Raw genomic sequence first — 24,324 nt, forward strand, 5'->3', positions numbered from 1 at the left:
TTGTCTTGGTTTCGTTCTTATCTATCTAATCACACTTACTCGTCAAAATGGGCTGGGATCTCTTCTAACACTTTAGCCCTGATTCATGCAAGTGTTTTACAATGGCGCAATCTCATAGTAAAACGCTCCATGAATCAAGCCCTATCTCTTTCTCACGGAGTCACCAGGGCTCTGTTTTGGGACCTTTTCTCTTGTCTCTCTATACTTTGCCTGTGGCGTCTATTATCTCATCCTTTGGTATCTATTATTTATTTATTTTATTATTCATTTATAATGCGCTTAATACCAGCGCGCGGTCTCTAAGCCCGGGATTGGAATTCGAACCTGTATTGCACTGCGTTGTCTTGCTTCGAAGACAAATGCATTGCCCCTGAGCTATCCTTCCTCTCTCACCATTTCTATGCAGATGATACCCAACATTTTCTGTCTTTTTCCTCTTTTACTTCTTCTATTCACGACAATCTTGCTTTCTGTCTTCTAGCCATCAAAATGTGGATGTCTGATCACTTTCTTCTTTTGAATTCTTCTAAAACTGAAGTTCTTTTTTCCCCTGCTAATACATTTCCTTCTCCATCTCCCCCTTCTTTTATCTCTTGTCCTCCTATTGCTGATTCTGCTCTGAACGTTGGTCTTTATCTTGACTCTGACTTAACTTTCTCAAATCATATCTTGATTATGGTATGATAGGTTATTTATAACACGCTTAATACCCAGAGGTTTCTAAGTGTGGACCTGGGGATCAAACCTGCGTTGCACGTTGCCCCTAAGCTATCCTCCAGAGACCCTATCTCGTTCTTGACACTATCACCTTTTTAATATTCAGACAACTCGACCTTTTCTAACATTTGGTGCTATCAAACTCTTGATTTCCTCTTTAATCTTTTCACGTCTATTTTACTGCTCCACTTTGCTCTGTGGCTTGCTTGTCTCTCATTTGGTTCCACTTAAATCTGTTTTCAATGCTTCTGTTCGTCCTGCTTTATTTACTTTCTCCTTAAGACTCTATTTCTTCATCACTTTCTTCTCTTGGATGGCTATCTTTTCATTCACGTCTCAGATTGTATTTTCTCTGTATCGTATTTAAAACTCGGGGCCTCATTATGAGTTAGCCGGTACGGTAACAACGCTGCTGGTAAGCTACCAGCACCGTTGCTACCGTACCGGCTAACTATGAGTTCTGCAGGCGGGTGCCCTCCCGCACGACAGGTCTGACTTGGCGGGTGGACCAGCACCCACACGCAGACCTACATGATAGCAGCAGCACCGTTATCAACGGTGCCGGTGCTACCGTCCTCCCCATTTCCATTGAGCCCTACCGGGCTCAAATGGGAATGGGGAGTAATAATTACCGGCAATCAGCAATTAATGGGTCCGCCAGGGCTGGAATGCCCCGGTAATTGCTGGGTGCCGGTAAATTCACGACTCCGGCGACAGCCATGCTAGTTTTACCAGAACGGCTACCGCCAAAGTCATAATGAGGCCCCCTGTATGGACTTGCACCCTTGTATTGCTCATGTCTTGTGTTGTTCTACACTCCCTCGCGTGTCTTACGGTCTCAAGCTCTTTTAGAAGTTCCTTGATCTCCCTGTGGCCAGTAACGGTCCCGCTCTTTTTCATTACTTGCTCCTTATCATTAGAACTCTCTCCCAGTTTCTCTTTGTTTCCTTGTTTCATACTCTCTTTTTCACACTTCTCTTAAAATGTACCTACTCCAGTCCTAATTTGAGAATTTAATATTCTGCTATTTATTATATTGTACTGTAATTGTTTTTGATTGGCATGAGGCGCTATATAAATGACAAATGAAATAAAAAATAAAATACAAATACAAAAATGTCATCCTTACAAACTGAATGAAATATGCACAAAATCTCTTGACTATGAATAGTCCTCTTACACACATTTGTACAAAGCCCATGGCCTCTCCAATAAGGGCTACTGGTTGTTGTATAAGTACAATTGTCAATCAATCAGTCATCAAACCCTCAATAGGTTTTTGCAGGTACAATTACCCATAAACAGTTCATGTGAATTTAATTTATTATTTAAAAACCATGAAGTGCAACTAAAACAAATCTTGGGAAGAACAAAAATGCAGAATGTTGACCTCAGCAAGTATTCCCCTCTTGTGGACAGAACCAGAAAAGTATACAATGAGCAATAAATAGCTTCTTCTTCTGGTTGGTGCAATGGTGGCACTTGCCTTAAATATGGGCAAGGCCTGCCTTGCTCTTTGGCCCTGATGCAACCAAATACAATTATTAAGCAAAACAGCAGCCCTCTCTTTAATAGAATAGCTCTAACATACGTAGCTACAGAATTATGTTATAGTGTTGAGACTGGCACAACCTTGTCATTCAGTGAAGTGAAATGACATACTTTGTTACACTATATTTAGTTTCAAAGGAACTTTTACAATGCAAACTTAAATGAACGAACAACATTTCATTGACATATCAAATCACATATCACGTTTAAACTTTACAACTTTCAATTCATTACAACTTTCAATTCATTACAACTTTCAATTCATTACGTCAATTCATTGTGTCATACTTCTACAGCACCTGCGAGGGGGCAGTGGGTGCTGCTTTTGGTTTTTCTAGTGAGAGTGAGCTTGGGACACTTTTATTTTTAGCCCTATCTCATGGCTGTGTTTATCATGAAATATTATTTTTAATATACATCAGAAATACATTGGCCCTCATTACAAGTCCGGTAGAAAACTTGCCGGAAAAACCGTAAGGTAGCCACCAGACCCGTAATGAATTAGCGCCGCCTGACTTGCCGGAAAAACCGGGGCATTACAGCCCTGGCGGTCTGGTAAATTAGGCGGCGTCAATTGTTAATTCCCATTCCCATTGAGTCCCATAGGACTCAATGGGAATGGGAACCATGGAAACACTGGCACCGTTAATAACGCTGCCGGTGCTTCCATGAACATCTGCGGCCGTGTGCCATTCTGCCCGCCAGGGCAGACCTGGCGGGCGGAACGGCACCAGGCCGCAGACTTGTACTTTGCAGGTCCGGAAACAACAGTGGCGATAAGCTTACCACCACTGTTGTTGCCAGACCGGCAAAGTTATAATGAGGGCCATTGACTTTTGATCATTGTTGGAATGTGTTCAATGTGTTGCTGTGCAGGCTTTTGCTGATGATAATGCTATGAACTCTTACTGTCTAATGAGTGTTTGTATTTATACGTACATTGAAGGGTTCTGTTTGTTCCCTGTGGTTGACTCTTTCAGGTGGCTTCATATTTTGGTCATTCTGTGGCTGTGGCCGACATGAACAATGACGGGTAAGGAGACCATGTGATCTATCCTAAGAGGTGAGGGTGTATCCTGAAATCACCCAAAGACCAGGCGTTATTGGGTTAAATATATGGAAAAATAAAAACATAACACACAGCTGGTGCTAATCACATTGCAGAAAGTAAAACAAGTTCAAATAAGGTCATATAAATGGCACAGGTATGCTTCATACATAGTTATTAAACAAGAGGGCAGATTCTACAAAGTTAACAGGATATTGCCCTTAGTAGATTATGTTCACACAATAGATAGGCAACACACATGTGTATTATAAACTGTTAGCAGCCAAATAAGACCCAAAAGAGGTCCAGTCGGCATAAACCAAACAATTGTGGTCAGGACAACAATTTCAGCTAATATCTAGCTAGACATCAAGAAAAATGTAGAAACAAGGCTGTGGCAGAAGACAGAAGGATAGAACAAGAAATATACTATCCCTGCCTAAAGTGCGCTCTCAACTAGGTTGCACTGTTACAAGGCCTGTCTAATAGTGACAGAATAAGAGTCAAATTACCAGCTTCTATAATGTGTAATACATCCAGCCTTGTATGTCCTATACCACTTTCTTCCAGATGTATTTAAATTGGAAGAAACTGTAATTAAAAGAAGAAGCGCACCAGGGAAATTAAAGAGGATATATATTCCTCTCCAAAGGCTCGTGTGGCATCTAATGGGGTGAACAGTCCTTTAATAGCCCACAGATTGTCACACTGACCCTGGATTGCTAAGGTTAAAATGACACAAAAAACAATAGAAAAAGAGAAGATCCTTTTTCTAGAACACAAAGACAATACAGTCACGACTTCCCTTCCAAAAATCGTTTTAACTCAAGGGGAGTCAGACAATGTAAAAAGGTTTGCTCAAACAATCACAAATAGGCTAACTAATGCCTTTTTTTGGATGTAGCAAACACCGTCGACCGGTTTCAGTGGCATGACTTCATTAAAACCACATTATATATTTATTTATTTATTTATTTATTCGCATTTGTTAAGCGCACATCAGACCGAAGGCATCGTGGCGCTGGTTACAGTGTTTCTTAAACTTAGTTACATACAGTTGTGCCCTGGGTTACATTGGGCAATGGTTATGGTTAAGGTACATGTAAATAGAGAGCAAGAGGGTGGGCAGGTGCGCATGATAGTTGAAGAGAGCAGTTTTGAGTTGTTTCCTGAAAGAGAGGAGGGATGTTTCTGCTCTGAGGTTAGTGGGCAGTGTGTTCCAAAGCTTTGGTGCCATGTAGGGGAAGCCTATTCCTCCTGCCTTGGATCTATTGATGCGTGGTATGATGAGACGGTTGGTGTATGTAGATCTGGTAGGTCTTATGGACTGGGAACTAGACAGGGTGTCGGATAGGTAGGATGGTGCTTTATGGTTGGACAGTCTTAGCTTCCTCAAAGCTGATGTGTTTAGTGATTTGACAACCAATTTATGAGAAACAAAAGTACGGTAGATAGAATTGTACTTTACCACCTTGCTGTAGGTGTCAATGGACTGGAACAGTCTGGGAGGGAGCCCTGTATTTGCTTCCCTCGAGAGTCGAAGAAAGAGTGACTATGCCTCAATTGAGGGCACAACTCGACTGATTAGTCCCATGCTGCCAATCAGCATACACCTGACAAAGCAACACTGGGGTTGATCAGGTGTTTTTGAGAGGGACCTGACATACGTAGATGGTAGTTTTGGAGGTGATTCCTTACAGGACGCTTCAAGTATCAAATCTGGTAACGCATCAAGAATTTAAAAGCCTTGAAAAAGGCATTGCGTCGAAACATGTGTGGGCTGGTCTTTTGCACAAGAAAATAAACTGGACTAAACAAGCCCACTTAAGACATTTACCAAGTGTGAAATTCAAGGGGTTTTCTTCTTTCTTTACTTAGTTTCAAGTGGTACAAGGGTTACCATTTATCACTCGCCTCACTGCTGGTAGACTATACACCTTAGAACCCAGTGCAATTGGACTCAGTTTACCTTTGCCTAAATGTGTCTATTGCAAAAAAGGTGCAATACATTCTTCTCCAAAAAAAAAACTTCTTTGGATAAAATGTTTAGACAGTGCGGGTGCAACCTGTCACTCATATTTTGTAAAACCTCACTTGGCATGGTTTCCCGGGCCGATTTATCCATCTTCAGGCCTTTGTTTACATCCCATATCTCTTGTTCTTTAATGGATATATCAAGCCCTTACCTCTGCTCTAGTTGAAATCGCAGTAGGTGAAGTCCAGCGATCCATCTGTCGTACCCTGGGGTGTCTGAGTAATTTAGCCCTGTGTAATAAGTGGAACTTTCCTGATTTATTGTATCAATAGGAGTTATAAAGCAGGAACCAAGGTGGGAAGCAACAGAGCACTGTACACAAGGGACACAACCAGCGGTTTACATGTAGAGTGCAGGAATAGCAGAGGAGCTAGTCTTGACTGGCTTATTATAAATTCACCATCCCACTTTTCTTTGAATGGAGATAATCACCATCTGTTCAACCTTTGGTTCTAATTCGATCACCCGAGGTGACCCTGCCTTTCTCCCCCCTGTTCATATTGTGGTCTTTGGCAGTCCAAAGAGTGAATTTATGTCAAGATCCCCAAATTGTCGGCACTCTGATTTGTCTAGTACCTGGTGATAGGGCCCTACTCTACTTCTCCCATTGTTCTTCATTAGCACCCACTCCCCTTTTTTCATCAATGCTTTCTGTATAATTATTATATTACAATTGGTTATTTATAACATGCTTAATACCCATAGATTTCTAAGCACGGACCTGGGGATCGAACCTGTGTTGCTCTGCGTCATCTTGCTTCCAAGGCGAGCGCGTTGCCCCTGAGCTATCCAATATATTTTCCAAGATGGATAGCTCAGGGGGAAAACTGTGACCTTGTAAACAAGACTACTCTGAGCTGCACGGGTTCGGCACCAAGTCCCAGTACTGCGCTTAGAGACTGGAGTCTGGCATAACGCACAATATAAGAAACCAATTTAATTTCCTTATTTATCTCGCCCAGATCATCCATTCCAACTGCCCACAGGCCATTTACATTTATGCTAAAATGTTCCTCTATGCTGAGGATGTGTTCCGAAAACTAGTATTCAGCCTCCGCCAATGTGCATGACCTGAGAGACAGCGTTATGATCCAGGCTTCCCCCTCCTGGCAGCATTTCCCAGAATGAGTCCCTAGGGGAGAGCACTGGGACAGTCAATAATCCATGACTCGTTTCTAACCCAGCACATTTCAGCTGCACATGAAAAACAAATGCAGATTGTTATCAATGTAAATGTGTACAACTCTACATTTAATCAATTTAAGAGAAGATATTAATCCAATGAGATTGAGCGTACTCGAGGATGGCGCATGAATGCACATCACATTAGACTTTCACTTCATTGTACACATTCACCAGGGACTCTCCCACTCCATCTCAATCATTCTCCATGGGCTTCCCACTATCAAAAAGTATTAAGCACACACCTGTAGACGATAACACACATTCTCCATATGGCCTTACAGTAGTGACAATTTTAATCATGGTTATTAACACCATCAAGCAATTTCCTTACTATTCCTTTGTCAGACCCAAGAGGTGGTTCTCGCTCTAGCTTGTATTCACTAGTGGCCCTTCATCTTTAAAAAAACACATTCATCATTGACCCTCAGAATATCTGACATGTTATGAGGGTGCCTTTCATGAAGTTGTCTTTGCCGTTCTGGGAACCTGAAGAGGGGGGATGAAGGGGGCCGGTTTTGTGTCCCTAAACAAGCAGAGGATGAGCCCTGGTGCTTCCGGGAAGATCCGCTGGTCAAGCCCATTTTGTCATTGTCTCAGGGCAGGGCACAGTCACATTACCATCACAGACAATTCTGTCCCTTTTAAGGCCATCAAGGAGTGACAGTGCCGCAGAACTGGCAGTGCCTGCATACTCTGCTCCTCGCGCGGGTGCAGGAATCCCCCATGAATTGGGATGGGCAGACAGCCAGGCAGCCATAATACAAGGCCTCCGTTCTCATACAGTTAAGAACAGAGTCCACCACAGTGTCAGGGTCACAGCCACCATAGGGAGGACTTCCCAAAAGGAAAAACTAGCCAGACTGCAAGTGCCACATTAGAACTGGAAGGCATTCTCAGATCGGAGGCCCACCAGTTAATCCCAACACCAGCTGCCTGAAGAGACATACTTGGGTTTCCTTAGCCTAGAGACTGGAAGTCAGGGCCACAGCGTTACAAGCAGGGAGAGAACAGCCTAAGAGGGGGAATGAGCCAATCCCAAATCCAATATCAGGGCTGTAAGCCATGCCCAGGGGAGGAGCCCAACTGTCAATTGCTATTGCAACTAACACACCTGAATCCCCTTGTTCCAGAGCGACGCTGAAAGGTGGGGCAAAACCTATAAACGTCCACAAGTTTGGTCTGACAGTGGAGAAGTTTAGAGACCAGAGAATGGGACCTCATTTGGAGAAGGTTGGAGGAGAGGGAAAGAGATTGAGCAGGTGATACCAGGGGATGGAGAAATTTCCAAGAGGCTGAAAAAGAAGAGGCATGAAAAAACTACAAGTGGCTAAAGACCCAGGCGGCTGAGTGAGACCAGACCCAGAAGAGCTGGATCTGGATAAAGACCTGAATGCTGGAAGGGAAGCCCAGGGGGCTGGGTGAGGCCACGTCTGAAGGGACCCATTCTGGATAAGGACCTGAGAGCCTGGAAGGTAGATTTAGAGGGCCTTGATCTAGAAAGTAGAGGGAAAGAAGGTGGTGCCCAAAAGGGTGAAGAAGGAGCACAGATGTGTAAAGCAGCTGGGACAGCCATATATCCTTGAATGTGAAAGTAGAGTACAGAAGGTGTGTGGAAGGGGAGATTGGAGAAAGGGAAGCTCAGGGACGTGGGAAATTAGAGGATGAATTTAGGAAGATGGAGATTGGTGCTAAGAAGCCAGAAGGGGTGAAGGCATGAACGAGGCATAGCGAAGCCTGTGAAAAGACAGGAAATAGTGGTGATTAATGGATTAAATAATGTATGCAAAGGGGTGAAGAAGGTAAGTGAGTTGGTGAGCATTGATAGTCAGAACAGATTGTTGATTGTAAGGATCAAGTAAGCAATATTGAGGAGAAAGTTGGATTATATGAGAAGGAGGAGGTAGGAGAACATTATAAGAGTGGAGAATATGGGAAGGTGTTAGGTGGAAGATTAAGATCCTTACAAACATTGCTGAAGAGAGTTTGGTAAGGATGTTGGTGGCAAGAGAGGGAGACAATAGTGGTAGAAGAAAATAATGAAGACATAGGAGAATACCAAGGAGTGGATGGTGAAACAAAAGAGAAGTTACAAGAATATCTGGTGGAAATTGGGGAGGACCTGGAGGAAGTAGAGAAACAGCAGGTGGAGCAACCGAGAGAAAGTCAGACCAGGAATCCTCTGGTAGGTCCAATTGGCCCTCGACAGGTGTTAGAGGCGAGAGGAGGAACAACCACACACAAAGAGTGCACCACAGATTCTGTGGGGCAAAGGAGGAGATTGAGACCAAGGCCTTTGGAGGAAGGGGTAAACCAGTTCTGGAGACTCAGCCCCAACGTAGTCGAGAGGACCCTCCCTTACGGCTACACGGAACAACAGGGGTCCAGCTTCCCCAGGAAGCTAAGATACCTGAGGAAGCGCTGAACATTATTCCGGAACTGAAACTCCAGCTCTAACTCTCCCTCCTTAAGGAGGGCCATCAAAATCTGAAGGCCATAGACGGGCCTGCCTGGCAACTTTACAAAGGGTGTGGAAAACCCTAAAACCTGAGACTGAGTGAAGGATTTAGGAATCTCTAGAAAGCTGCATCAACAGTGTTCAGGAACCCTTGGAAACTAACACCAGAGGATTAAGGGGTTGGTCTGTCTGGTCATATGAAACCCGCCAGGATAGGCCCTCACACTAGAATACACATTCACCGCATCCTCTTGCACCACACTTATTGGTTCTGCAGGGATGATGTTCCAGCATCTAAAATTAATGGAGACCCTCTGGCACTTTACCCTTGATCCCTCATCCTAACTAGATCTACTTCTTGATTGATGTATTTCCTGTCTTCTCTTTTCTCCTCCATTGGCAGCAAGGACGATCTCCTGGTGGGGGCGCCGCTTTTCATGGAGCGTCGCCCCGGTGGGAAGCTCCACGAGCTGGGCCGTGTGTACCTTTACCTGCAGAGAAGGAATCTTCATTTTGCCAATGTTCCACAGGTCCTGGTTGGTACAGAAGTCTTCGGACAGTTTGGCTCTTCAATTGCCTTCCTGGGAGATTTGGACCAAGATGGATATAATGGTAACAAAGCATTGGTACCCCCCACTGGCCTTCAACTGTCACTGTCCTCTTGCTCTAATGTTTGCTTTCGTTTCCCTCTGAATTTTATTCCTGCTCCTTTTACTTCCAAACTCTTGTGTCCTGCCCTCCTCCTTCCCAATATCACCTTGAACCGCAATGGTAAATTAATTACCATCTCACTCATTGTACTGGAGCATCTGAGTGAGGGGAGAGTAGTACAGGAACCACTTATCAGGCTTCAAGATAATAGTACTTTATCAGTACTTAATTTATTAGCTAAATTCTTTTTTTTTAAATCCATATGAAAAGACTCCATTGACACAGCACCCAATGCATTCCTATGGATAGCCCTTCTCTCAACACTCAGGCGCTCATTTTTTAAAGGCTTGCGTAAGGCTTTTATGCCATGCGTTAATGTCACAGATCATTTTCATTCTTTTGTATGGCGGAAAGGAGGAGCAGAACGAAACCTGCGTTTCCGCCGCTCCCTTCCTCTCCACCACACAAATGCTCCAACATTTGAGCCGGCATGCATTCTCATGCCAGCGCAAATGCTGGGGATCCAAATGGAGTCCACCAGCTTTAGGTGCCAGCAAACAGCAGGTGGACACCATAGGGATCCATGGTGTACTCAATTTGCATGGCGCAGTACAAAAGGCAGCGCACGCGCTTGTATGCGCTTTTTGCCCTCACCTTTTGCACTCTGCCGTGCCAATGGTGAAAATTCAGTGGCATGTACCTACCTACATGTATGTCTACACGTAACGGTTCCCTGCTGCCGAATTACGTCTTATATATAATTAGCTCCTCAGTGTTCTAGCCCTACATTCTGGTTTAGAACAATTTTACCTAGCCCCAAAAGTTCGACTCCCAAAAGTTCGACCCCCAATTTCCCGCATATATATATGTGGGGGGGTAAAGTATATAAAAATGTATAGGGGTAAAGTGGGAGGGTTATGGGAGGTCTCCCCCCCACATATATATTTGCGGGAAATAAAAAATAAAAAAAAATAAAAGAAAAAAAGTCAAACTTTTGGGAAGTCGAACCTTTGGCTTTGGTAAAATCACTTAGATTCCTACATTCTAAGCTGCACAAATGATGGCATTAAAGGATACGTGTGATTGTGTTATTGTCGTTGACGTTTTATTTATGATTAATGTTGGTTAATGATATGAAGGTCAAGTGTGACTTTTGATCGAAATCTGTCTAAATTGGCATATTTCCTTTAAAAACTGTAAATAATTGACACCATGCAAAACACAATGGAGGTTGTTTTGCTCCGTGGCGTAACGTGAATGAAAGGCTTTTACGCACAAAACAAAAGGCTTTTATGCCTTTCATTCACGCCATCCCACATTGTCACTCATTTGTATGGCGGAGAGGAGGGGCGGAACTCAGCTTGCGTTTCCGCTGCTCCCTTCCTCTCCACCATACAAATACTCCAGTATTTGCACACTCGTGCATTTTCCTACAGGTGCAAATGTTTGGGATCCCTACTGAGCCTGTCGGCTTCTTGCACCAACATCTCAAGCGGATCATAGATGCGTACATTCAGAAGCCCATTCTCCCTTCCTGTGCGCATTTGAGCAAATCAGGGAGGGGAAGGGGCATTTTTTCACACTTGGAAGCGCATACCGAATTCATAGAATCAATGCGCTTTTAAATATGAAAAAATGTGAATCACCTTCCAGTAGCTATCTGGAAGAGGCCCATGGGATGTGCAATTCATGAAAGGGTCTTTTATGTTATGTTATGTCAAAGAATATTTATACCGCACACTATCACCACCTGAGTGGTCCCCTGGTGCTCTGGCGGATCTGAAAAACAAGAGGGTACGGTAAGTTAGTAGGACTGAGCGTGAAAAGGCACAAGAGAGCTGTGAAGTGCTGTTGGCAGCTTCAATTCGGTTTACATCGTTCGCTGAGCGAAGGTGTGACTTTTCGGTCAGTAGTTGTCATGTGCTGTTGTGTGAGGTTATGTGTGGTTTGTTTCGTTGTTGCGGTGTAGTGAAGTGCATGCATGCATTTTGTTGTGCTGTATAGGTATGGTTGTCTTTTGTCTAGAGTTTTAGAGGTGTTAGCAGAGGGATTTTATTTTTAGTGTGGCTGGTTCTTGATGGTTCTTGACCGTACCCCCTCAGTTTTGCAAGTCTGTCTGTGGTTTAACTTAAGACGTTCCTACCTCCTTAGTTTCCAGTGGGACCTTCTATGGGAACGAGTGTACCTGGTTTACCCTCCCATTCGGAGGTCTCTCTACTTCGCTGCACTTTGTTGAGGTCTGGCCTAGTTTATGAGCATCTCATGAATTTTATTAAAATGCTCTTTATTCTTTTTCTAACGTTTAAAATGGCATGCTAATAAGGGCATGTCACTGTGAAAAGGCACTCGCAGCACCCACATTTGCGCTTGGAGCCTATCAGGAATCAGTGTAGAAATCACGCTCCCAACACCAATGCGCGCTTGGGGGCTGGCCAGCGCCTCATTTGCACGGGCACACACTGAGAAATGCGCAGATCACTTTTGTAAATAAGGAGACCTACGCATTTCTTAAGCTCATGCAAGTAAACAAGACCATCCTCTTTTTTTTACTTGCATAATTCTTTCAGAATCTGTCCATTTGTCCTGAGCAACCATTGTTCCAAGCTACAGTTTTCTTTCTAGCCAAGCCAGAATTTGGGTTTATTCTTCTTAATAATTTCCAAAAGTAATAACCTCTTTGTGGAGTCCAACCTTTGCAAACATACGCTCTCATTCAAGTCCCATACCCAATTTCAGATGTTTTCCACCTCTATTGTGGCAATAACCATGACCCAACTGTTAAGATATTTGTGTGTAACTGTTCATCACTAAGTGGGTATCGCTAATTGAACACCCCCATAATATACAATTCCACCCAAAAATTCTGTGACAAGAACAGGCTGCATTAGAAATCAAAATTTCGTTATATTCAACGAAAATAACTTGAAAGGTGGTTGCCTAACGTTATGCTTTGGAAGTCATCACAATAAACTAATGATTCATTTGTAACTGATTTAGAGAAACAAAAATTGGCCTGCCTCTGCGAATCTTGTGCACGCATGCAGTCACACAATAGATTGATTAATTCTTTTTTTTATATCTAATTAATACAATGCCACTTACAAGCAGTGCACTTAGTTCTATGACAGCATTGCTGCTCATTGGCCAGTTTGTTAAAACGCGTTTCAGTTAAACACAATTAAAATCACATTGTATTAAATGAGAGGTTTAACATGTTTTATTTTCTCTGATATCAATAACAAGTATCGGTATAAAGAGAACGGTTGCATGTAAAATCAACATCAGGATATATAAATCATGTGCAGTATATATTCCCCATTAATTATCCAATCCCATGCAGATAATAGTACTCTGGGGTTCTAGCGTAAGCATAGAAACAAAATGCAAACAATCTTGTGTTGCATTACGATCTATAGGCATGTGTTTAGGGGCACTGCTATCAATTTAGAATGCCACAGTGTAGTGGTGCACGCATTCAACATAGAAATACAGTTTTGGGATTTTCTAATTAGGGAATAAATACTCCTCCCACTTTACCTGGCATATGTAGTCGCACTGATGCTGGGTCCTTCCACTACTTTGGGATGTTATGAGTTATGTTATGTTATATGGCATATATATAGCACCTCCTTCCATTGGTATAGCCTTGAAGCGCTGTGAGGATGAATGCCCTTTGGAAGACCATAGTTTGAGGTGAGAAGCAGTGAGAGGGGAGGTATAATGTGTGTGTGCATTTATAGCCCAATCGAAGGTGGGTAGGGACTGGCTAGGTCACTAATAGCACTCCAAATTATCAGGTGCGAGAACACGTGCTTTGTCAAATTGTCAAGAGTCAAGCTATGTGGACAGATGGACCAAATTTTGTTTGGGGCTCAGCTGTATTTTATGGGTAGTGGCGCTCAAGTCGAGGGTGATGTATGTTTAGGGTAGAGTATAGTCAAAATAGTGTGGATGTCAAATGTGTGGCAGGATATAGCAGAGGCCAGATTCAATGTAACAACCCAACATGTGGGACACTCTGAGAAGCAGAATGCAGGTGTGGCAAATTTATAATCAGTAGCAAGATTCAGAGTGGCAGAATTGCAAATTGGAACACACTGGGAAGTGGTATGAAATTGTGGCAAAATACAGCAGTGGAGAGAATCACAGTGAAAAACCTACATTTGGAATATACTGGGAAGAAAATGCAAGTGTGAAAAAAATATAAACAGTGGCGAGATTCAGAGTAGCAATCTAGCGTGGGATACCTAGTCAAGCAAATGCAAGTGTGGCGAAGTAAAAACAGTGGTGAGATTTAAAACAGAAATCTAAATTAGGAAACCTAGTCAGGGAAATGCAAGTGTGGCAGAATACAAACAGTGGCGAGATTAAAATCAGAAATCTAAAATGGGAAACATAGACGGGCAAAATGGAAGTGTGACAAAAGGCAAACAGTGACGAGCTTCAAGTAGCAATCTAAATTGGGAAACCTAGTCATCCAAAATGCAAGTATGGCAAAATACAAACAGTGGCGAGATTCAAAGCTGTGATCTAAACTGGGAACCTAGTCAGGCAAAATGCAAGTGTGGCAGGTGAGGAGTTAATGTAATTTACTTTGGCATATGGAGAGCAAGTGCAAGTGGATCTTGATTACCTGGCCTAAGCCCCGCCCACTTGTTGCCTTCCTGGTTGCCGCTCTTTTTCCCCAGTTAGAAAGCCCCGCCCACCTGGTGCTTTCCTGGTTGCCGCTCTTTTTCCCTACTTAAGGAACCCTCCAGCCTCTTTTCCTTTGCAGATGGGGAGCAGGTGCAAGTAGATCTTTGTCACCTGGCCTAAGCCCTGCCCACTTTCTTAGCCCTGCCTATTCCTTCCTGCTCTTAATTCTTAGATCAAGGGTGTCTCTAGCCTGGGCGCCCGACTCGACGCCAGTCGAAGAAAAGGTCAATTTCTCTTTGGACCTGTTAGGACCAGAAGGATCCACGGCCCGAACCCCTGCTCAGACAGCAGGTAAGCATGCACCAACATGTGTTTACTCCCTCTGTCCCCACAGGCCATCCCCACCCCTTTGGTCCACCCGTGATGTTCCCTTGTGCCCCCCCTTCTCGCACACAGGTGTTGCCTGTTTTGCTTGATTCTTCTACCCTGCTCCCCCTCCAGCCTACTTCTGCAGGAGTCTGTTCTAATACATTCTGGTTTCACCATCACTGTCTTGTGGCCAATGCTGGATTTGACTTTTATGGACCTCATTTATTCACGGTGCGTCACCTTTTCTCATGGTGGCCCTGAATCATGCTGTTTCCATCTTCATCTTGTATCCCGGCTTGCAACATTATGTGTTACTACTGACTTCTGCAATTGTATTCTGTCTCCCCTCTTTCTACTCCACTCTTTTTGACTGCTTACTGTCTGTTCTCCCCTCCTCTCCCTTTCTCCCTTTTCCTATCTCCTCCCCTTACTTTCTTCTATGCACTTACTCTATCAGAATTGTCCCAGAACCTAGTATGATAGCAACATCGTCTGTCTCCTCCCCATCTCCTTACTTGTTTCCCACCTCTCCCCAGCACTATCTGAAATGTCGTCAGGCCTAGTACGATAGTTGCTTGTTTTGTTCCTCCCCTCCCTTTCTGCATGCCTCTCCCTCACCTTTTGTTTCTCCGGCTCTACCAGAAATGTCGTTAGGCCTAGTGCGGTAGTCGCCTGTCTGTTTCCATTTCCTTTCCACTCTCCCACTCCCTTCCTTATCTATGTCTTAGCTCTTGCAGTATCTGAAATGTTGTCAGTTTGAGTACGATAGTTAATTTCACATCCTTACTGTTCATGGCTTGTAAGAATGTCATTGTATTTTCCCTTGTTCCCTCCCTTGCCTTGAAGCGCTTTGAAACACATTGTGTAACGGTGCTATATAAATAAACTATCATATCATATCATCATTTTCTATGGAAATTAAGTGATACAGCTAAAATCCCTTTTATCCCCAATCTGTCTTTTTAAATATCTATATTCTTCACACATCAGAAATTATCAAACAATCCTGGAGATGTGGAAATGTACATCCTTCCACAAAGTTGGTGTCAGGCTACACCTGTAAACATCTGCAGGGTTTTATTTGGTTGGCTTTGGATTTACGAACAGCTGTGCTTTATCTGTGCATGCCTGCTTTCTTTTCCTATGTAAAACAAATATTGCTTGGTTTTGAATACAGTGAGGAAGCAAAGTGCAGATCCTCCTTAACATGCTCACGTATTCTATTTGGAACTAGCTCCTCCAAGTGGAAGTTAGTTCCCAGTCACCCTCTCCTGGGACTTAGCAGAGACATGGTACTAGAGGGGCTGTGTCTATTTACATTGGGAATTATAATACTCAGTTTTGAAAATGTCTTTAAGGCGCAGAAGTAGGGACCCTCAAGAGTTTTCAAAGTAACGCCCAATAAGCTAGCCCCCTTGTGGTCTCTTTCTTCCTCTAGGAAAGCAGGTCTGCTTATGGGGCAACGTTCCTTATGGATAAGGCCCAATCACCTCCAGATAATATCCAACATCAGCTCCCATCCGTTTGAAACAGGGGTTCCCCTTCTTTGCAGCCTGCAAAATCAATAGCTCTCTCTCTACTCCCTGCATGTTTTTACTTTTCTAATGGTAATTATTTCCACACTTTGTCATCGTAACATCCCACATTTTGATTGGTCAAGTGTTGCAATTGACTTGCTTAGTGGGCAGACACTCCCAAACAATACGCCCCTTCATTTTAATAGGGTGATCATATGTCTAACCATGTGGAAAGGTGGGAGCTGCACACTCAGGAGAGTTTTAAGCTCAAAATCATATTTCTTCCATATCTCATCATAGCAACATGACACACTGATGAAATATGGATATCTGGATTCTCATGATCCCCACGAGGGCATGGATATGCGGGATGATTTTATTCTATGAAATATGTCTTTTTGTATTAATATTTATAATTGTATATATTTGTAATAATCCTACAAATGTCATGTTTAGACTCATTTTATGGAGAAGCATATCATGGTTGCAACACACATTTTCTGGTGATTCTAGGTAATACAGGTGTAGATTCATGACCAAAATGAATTATAAATGCCTTTCTGAAGCCTCTTAGCTCTTAAGTTTTATTTCTTTGATTTATGAAACACTTATCTCAGCTGCCTCGTTGTTTGCCCTTTCATTAACCTTTGGTGGATTTTATTTTCTGGCTGATGTCAAGAGGTGACAATCTTTGAAGCTGGAGAGTTTGGAAAACAGAGCTCCAACCATGTGATAAGTTTCAACTCTTATTATTGCAGAAGAACGTGGAGCTATCCTTGATGGAATTATAAATATACTTTCCCTTAAACATACTTCCCTTGAGATTATTACATGTAAGAAGGAGGCAAGTCATTAACCAGGTACCTTGAACAGATGGTCTTTGTTGTAGGTGTTTTAATGAGTGTCGCTGATACGAATGCCTTATTTGCCTCCAAATGGCAACTAATCTCCTGGAATTTCAACCATACCCTGATGAACCATGTCAGCAGTGATGGACATGAGTTCAGTTTGTTGTCAGGTACCTTAGAACATCCGCATTGGCAAAGCCATATCATAAAACAATGGTTTCCTATACATTTAAACGGAAATGTATTCTGTAAAGGAGCAGAAGTAAGGCTCAGACACAACAGTGGCATGTGTTTGGGCAGAAACATTTATTATACAAGAAAGGGTTGGGTTGGAAACATGCCCCTCTATCCTGAAAACTGAGAGGGTTTCCCTGCCTCAAAGAAAACTAAGGAATTTTTCAGAATGTCCCAAGCTATAAAGTATGTCACTGTCGTGTCTCAAAATGCCTATTTCTGTCCCTAACACTAAAAACTTAAACTAACTGTGCAAGCATGATCTCTTCCCAAAGTAAAGTGTTCTTTTTAGATCCAACCAACAGAAAAGTTCACTGTGTCTTGGGTGATCAAAACTGGTGAAAATAAAGAAGGTTAGGGTCGTAATCCTTTCCCCTAGATGCCTTCTTATCAGGGTTTCTCTCCTGCTGTAGTCTGTATTGTCATAAACAAATGTCAGTGGGTAGTTCACAAGAATATGCTACTTATAGTTCTACTGTGTAGAGGAAGCCCCCTCAACCCCAACCTATTGGGGTAACAAATGAGGAGCTACAATTGGGAACCCATGTACAGGTTTATGTGACTTGCCCCTACCACGTTGACTGTATGAATAATGGTATGCACTCAGGCAGCCATTCAGAAGATACCCTCACGTTGAAACAGTGGAGGAAACCTACCAAGAAGGATGTCACTTCCGAGTTGTCATAAAGCAGCCATGAATAAAATGGTACGCGACATGGATGTACATTAAACAAAGTCTTATAACAGCAAAAGAATGTCCGAAAGAAGATATGTGACCCTATGCTGAAACAACATGAACATACTTAAGAATAATGATGTAACTGAAGTAGTAAGAGAAACATGTACTCCATGATGCAGTATTTACGAATGCAAAGAAGAATGAAGTGACCCCCTGGTCAATAACTGTAAATACGCTGAAACACAAGGTAGAAAGAATACATAGAAGCTTGCTTATGAGAGGTATATATATATTCAACGTTTAGGAATACATCAGAACAAGATGGACGCCCAGTTACCTCAAAAATACGAGCCCAGGATCTTAAACCTGGAGAGATGATGCAGAAGCGGTTTTCCCTGCAAAATATTTGAGTACATTGGCTTTAAACCAAGGATGCTATTTCGAGAGATGAAGAAAAAGCACGAAGGGTGTCTACGAGCAGACCATGCACAAAGACGTATTTTCTAACACAAACATTTACTGATGCAAATTATTGGATGATTAAAAGGCATGCACAGTTTCTTTATTGGGGTGGGTTAGGGTAAGTACATATCTATTCCTGGGCTTACAAGTGCAAGTAGGTGCACTCTAGCGTGCTAAAAAAACACATGTTAAGCCACTCTGGGCTGTCTATGTGTCCGCCACTATTCGGATGAAATTCTGGAAATTTTAATAGGTTTTCTCCGTCAGGCAGGTGCAAGTGTGTTTCTTAAAAAGACTGGAGGGTGTACATTATATTCTCCAGTGTGTTCCTCTTTTACAAATTTACGTTGAAGAATCTTGTAGGACCCTTAATGTTTATTGCTCCAGGGTCCTAATGCGGAAGACTCTGCCTGTGCTTCTTTTCTTGAGCACTAGGTTAGGTCTCCCAATAGCGGGCTAACGGAAAAAACCTATTAAAATTTCCAGAATTACTGGCCACCAGGGGATGCACGGATGGGTCTTGATCCCGTGTGAGCTCCGCGACTCACGGTCCCTAAACTGGCTTGAGCCCCCACCTCGGGACCCTCCCCGAGATCCAGACTTGCTGTGGAGCTGTACGAAGACCCCCCCCCCCCACCCTGGGAAAAATCCGGACAAAATCGGACCTCGGAAGCCCCTGAAACTTGCCCTGGAGAAAGACGGCGGGCAGAGGAGTTCCGCGGCCCTTCTACACACGTGTGGGGCCACGCTGTCGTCGCAGGAGGATCCCGGGCCTGTGTGGCAGAGGAAACCCAGAAAATACCTCGCCCCCCTGGGGAGTCTCCGACTCCTACGGCGCCATGCTACAAGACACAGAGGAGCCTCTGGCCCTGCCGAGGGAGCACGTACATCGCTCTCCGCTTTCGAACGGTAGGCGATCGCCCCCCTTAGCGCCATCCATCAGACAGCATGTGGCGGATAACCTCACCGCGGCGTCGGGGATTCCCCAGCGCCTTCCACCGCGGACCGCACAACGAGACGTGTGGGGCCTCATGAACGCAGGGCCCTGCACGAGAAGAATCCCAACACGCACCTACTTGGTGCCTTTGCTGCGTTCCCTGCTCCATCCATAACAACCTGGGCAGGCGGCCCCGACACAGACCCTTTCTCGTGGCACGGAACCAACGAGGTGCACGCCCTGAGGAACCCCCGCAATGTGCAAATAAGAAAGGGGGCAAACAAAGTGGAAGGAGCAATTAAAGAAGGTGCAATAGGAAGAGGGGCAAGGGAAGGATAAGAGGAACTTGTGAAGGGTGTAGTGGCCCAATCCACACATAATCAGGTCCGTAATCCCCCATACACTTGCACTGAACAGAGCACAAGTAACCCTTGGCGGACTCCCAACTGATCGCCACATGGTCTCACGGAACCCGCATTGCAAATCCTAATGATCCCATGACGACCTGCCTCTGGTGCCAAATATAAGAGCTAGCCCTGACCCTGCAGTCCTGTGCAACTCCAAAGAGGGTAAGGCCCCCGATACAGGGGCGTGTGCCTCCTCTGACCCGGGTCTCACCGTATGGACCCACATCACAAATTGGCTAGATTCGCCTACGATCCATCCCCTTCACCCACCAGAAACGCGGCAGCCATGTCCACAGACATCTCGGAAGCTGGTGCCGCTGCTACCAGAGGAGGCATCGCCGCATTATTAAGCGAAATAAAAAACATGGGGGCCAAACTTGGTGGTAAGATCGATAAAATTACTCAGAGGATGGACAAATTTGAAGAACGCCTGGAAGGTGTCGAGAATAACCAGGCCTCGATTGACACCCTCGAAACTCAGATGGACATGAGGATTCATAATATCGAAAAGAGGGAGGTTGAGGTGCGACTCAAGATGGATGATTTAGAAAACAGAGAGAGGAGGAACAACCTCCGCTTTTTGGTATTCCAGGGCATGAGGGTGAAACTGAAAAAGACCTCAAGGATACCATCCACGATATCATAGAAATATTGACTGCTGATGAAGAAATTTATGAACCTAAAACTGAAAGAATACATAGGGCTGGTGGGCCGCCTGGCGGTCCGCGTTCCGTATTGGCCAAGTTTCATCGATATCAAGACAAAACCAGAATTCTGGAGAAGGCCAGGTCCGGAGGCCCACTCACAATGGGAGGCGCCCAAATCACCATTTTTTAGGACTTATCCTCACTTACATTGGCGCTCAGACGTCTCTGCTCCCCCCTGACGAAATGGCTCAAAGGTCAGGGCACACGCTATAGATGGGGATACCCTTTCTCGCTCACCTTTGAGCACAGAAGCAGGAAAATCGTTCTCCGATCTGAGGAGGAAATCAAAGACTGCATTGCTGATCTCCTTGGCACGGCCCGAGGGACAACGGGAGTGGTGAAAGTGAGCGACCCGGACCACAATGGGAACTCCAGGGCCCCAGGCAAAAGAGAGTGAAGGGATCAAGGAAATACAGGCGCCCCAACAACACTCCTGACAGTTGAAAACGAAGGACTGTCCTGTGGCTCTTGTGAATCGGCTTGACTACAGCTTCGGATGAATCATGGGACTCTGACCCCCGCAGAGACTGAGAACAAGCAAGATCCGCGACGTGGTTGTCCCTGCTGACGGAGCACCCCTCTGGATCGTGAGGTGACACGAACTCTCGCTGGAGGAACCGGGGAATACACGTAACGTTATACTTCTACATGTTTGTTGTTGATATTGTTGAAATTATATAAGATTTGGGGGGGGGAATGAGATGGGGCCTCACCCTTATGTTGAGATGTCACATTTGACTGGGGCCGTGAGGCAACGGTCCCCACTGATGGTCCGCCAACGGACTGCACATTGTCATCCAGTCCGTTCCGGACACCGTCAACAGCTGCCCATGCAGCACCTCCAGTTCCCGGGCTCACACGAGCACCACCAACTATGGCGGAACAGGGGGAAAGGGGAGAAGGGTAACAGACACTTGGGAAACGTACTAGCATTACTTGGTTCATTCCAACACAACACAGTCAAGGAGGCACTAGGAATTTGCATGTCTCTCTGGCTGCTGAGGGTGAATGATTCCCAAACACAAGTCGCCAATGGCATCACCTGACAAGTCTAAAGGCAAGGGTCTCCTCAGAATTGGGACCGTCAATATGAAGGGATTGAACTCGCCTACTAAGAGATTGTTGGTGCATAGAGAATTCTGCAGATCCGACATAAACATTCTCCTTCTCCAGGAGACGAAATTTGCAAGAGGGGAAGAGCGGAGCGTTCTGGGGAAGCGGGGAGGCATGGAATTCTGGGGCTCTGGCCCACTCAGGAAAGGAGGGGTCGGAATCTTAATCAAGAAGGGAACTGGGTTTGGACTGGAAAAGACTTGGTCGGATGTGAGTGGTCGAGCCCTTCTGATAGTGGGAAAAATTGCAAAAGTCCAGGTCACAATTGCCACAATATACTCACCCAATAGCGGACAGGCCGCATTCCTTAGGGACACGATCCCTAAAATAGTACTAGAAGCTGCAGGCCACGTCATCCTGGGAGGCGACTTTAACCAATGGGTCGACCCGTCCGTAGACTGGAGACCAGGCAAGCCGGAAACGAGAAGTCAACACAGAGGGGACCGTACAGAACTCGCACATCATGATGGAGCTATACGAACTATGGGACGTGTGGAGAGCTCTGCACCCTGACGAGAGTGGATTCACCTTCTATTTGAACCCTCATGGCACATTCACACGTATAGATTATATATTCCTATCAATCGACCTCACAGGCTCCACAAATTATTCTGGAATCGTCCCGATAACATGGTCAAACCATGACATGGTTCTGGCAGATGTCAACTGGGCCAACCTCCCTGCAGCTGGGGGATCTTGGCGTTGCAACGAGTCCCTCTGGACTGATGTGGTGTTTAAAAATGAAATGGAGACCGAGATCGAAGAATATTTCAAGGTAAACAATAATGGGGAGGTTTCCAAACAAGTCATCTGGGAAGCTGGGAAGGCCACTTGGAGAGGCATACTGATACGCGAGGGCTCCTCTAAAAAAAGGAAACGTAAGATTGTAGAAAACAAGCTACGTAAGGAAATACACCAACTAGAGGTGGAAGTAAGAGAAAACGCAGAGGTGGACCCCACTAAAATAGATGCAGCTCACCATAAAAGAGAGGAACTACGGCTGTTAGAGCATGGCCAAGTAGTGCGCAAACTGCAACTCCTTAGGCAGACATACTACGAAAAAGGAGACAAAGCTGACGCACTATTGGCTGCCAGGCTTAGGGAACAGAGGGCAGAACGCAAGGTGAAAGAGATAACAGAGACCACTACTCCCACGGTGCACCCTTCCCACTCAATGCCGGAGTGCTTCACCAACTTTTATGAAAACCTATACACCTCCGAGCTGATCTCTGCCCAATCTGACATATCCTCCTACCTGTCCTCAATCACCATGCCCACAATAACACACACAGAGACCAAGCTCCTGATACTCCAATAGCTGAACACGAGATCAGGGACGCAATCAAACGGCTAACACTAGGGAAATACCCGGGTGAAGACGGTTATACGGCCGGCTTCTACAAGACCTTTAGTGAACAACTGACACCCTTCCTCACAGAGCTCTTTAATGAGATAGTGGACACTGGAGTCTCACCGGACTCTTTCAAGAGATCGCTCATAACAGTAATCCCTAAGGAGGGGAGAGACCCCAAACTATGTGGCTCGTACCGCCCCATCTCCCTCCTCAATCTCGACGCCAAGATCTATTCTAGAGTACTGGCAGCGAGACTGGAAACCTTAATGCCCAAATTGATCCACCCCGACCAGGTCGGGTTTATTCTCGGGAGGCAGGGAGCCGACACCATGCGTAAAACACTACACCTCATCCATGCAGCCCACAACCTACCAGACGATCCGGTCCTCCTATCAATTGATGCAGAAAAAGCCTTTGATAGGGTGGAGTGGGACTTCCTGCGAGCAGTCCTGCAGAAAGTAGGGATAGGCCCCAAACTCCATGATGGGATACGAGCAATATACGCCTCTCCCAAGGCATCGATATTTGTAAACGGGGAATATTCCAGGTGGTTCGAACTACAGCGGGGGACCAGACAGGGTTGCCCCCTCTCTGCGATCCTGTTCGCACTCTCCCTCGAACCACTGGCGCAAAAAATGAGAGATGACCCCAACATAGAAGGAATGCGATTGGGAGGGGTGGAATATAAGGCAGCGTTGTACGCAGATGACATCCTTCTACACGTAACGAACCCTACAAACTCCATCCCTCATGCCCTAACCCTAAGAAGATGAATATGGCCAGTGCTCCGGCTTTAAAGTAAATAAATCCAACTCCATACTCTTCCCCCTCCAAGGTACCCCAGATGAGAACGATGCCAAATTCCTCTCACTAGGGCTCAAAGTGGAACACACGACATTGCAATACCTGGGTATACAGATCACCAGAAACCTGAGCGACCTTTATGAGGTTAACTTCCCCAAGCTTCTCCGGCGATTTGAGACAGATCTCAAGAAATGGAGCAAATTGACGATTTCATGGCTGGGGCGTATTAACGCTGTCAAGATGGTGTGCCTCCCCCCGCTTTCTCTACCCCTTCCAGATGCTACCAATTGAGATGCCCAAAAGATTATTCATAGATGCCCAAAGGATCATGATGCGATTTATCTGGCAGGGGAAGAAGCCGAGAATTGCGTACAATACACTAATACTCCCCAAAGACAAGGGAGGAGTAGGACTTCCCGATCTGAGGACCTACTACAAAGCCGCCCAGTTGCGCGTCCTAATCCCATAGCTCAGGGACTACAAGCACCTTCAATGGGTACAGATGGACAATCACTACCTGTCCCCCGCCACAGTAGCAGAATGGCTATGGTCACCATACCAACGGGTACAAAAGAAAATCAAATACCACCCGATACTGAGCACCATATGGAACATA

At 44.9% G+C, this 24,324-nt stretch overlaps 1 protein-coding gene across 2 annotated transcripts in view; it reads left to right on the plus strand.

Annotated features, from left to right (window-relative positions):
• The window catches only part of ITGA2B (integrin subunit alpha 2b), a 462,084-nt gene that overhangs the window by 253,300 nt on the left and 184,460 nt on the right, over window positions 1–24,324 (plus strand). For both annotated transcript variants that reach the window (XM_069634280.1, XM_069634281.1), the window contains exons 11-12: window positions 3,249–3,301; window positions 9,395–9,603. In XM_069634280.1, the coding sequence (XP_069490381.1) occupies window positions 3,249–3,301; window positions 9,395–9,603 (262 nt within the window). The remainder of the gene's footprint in view (window positions 1–3,248; window positions 3,302–9,394; window positions 9,604–24,324) is intronic.

This window comes from Ambystoma mexicanum, chromosome 13 (genome assembly GCF_040938575.1).
Source record: "Ambystoma mexicanum isolate Mex_15411 chromosome 13, UKY_AmexF1_1, whole genome shotgun sequence".
Classification (NCBI taxonomy): Eukaryota; Metazoa; Chordata; class Amphibia; order Caudata; family Ambystomatidae; genus Ambystoma; species Ambystoma mexicanum.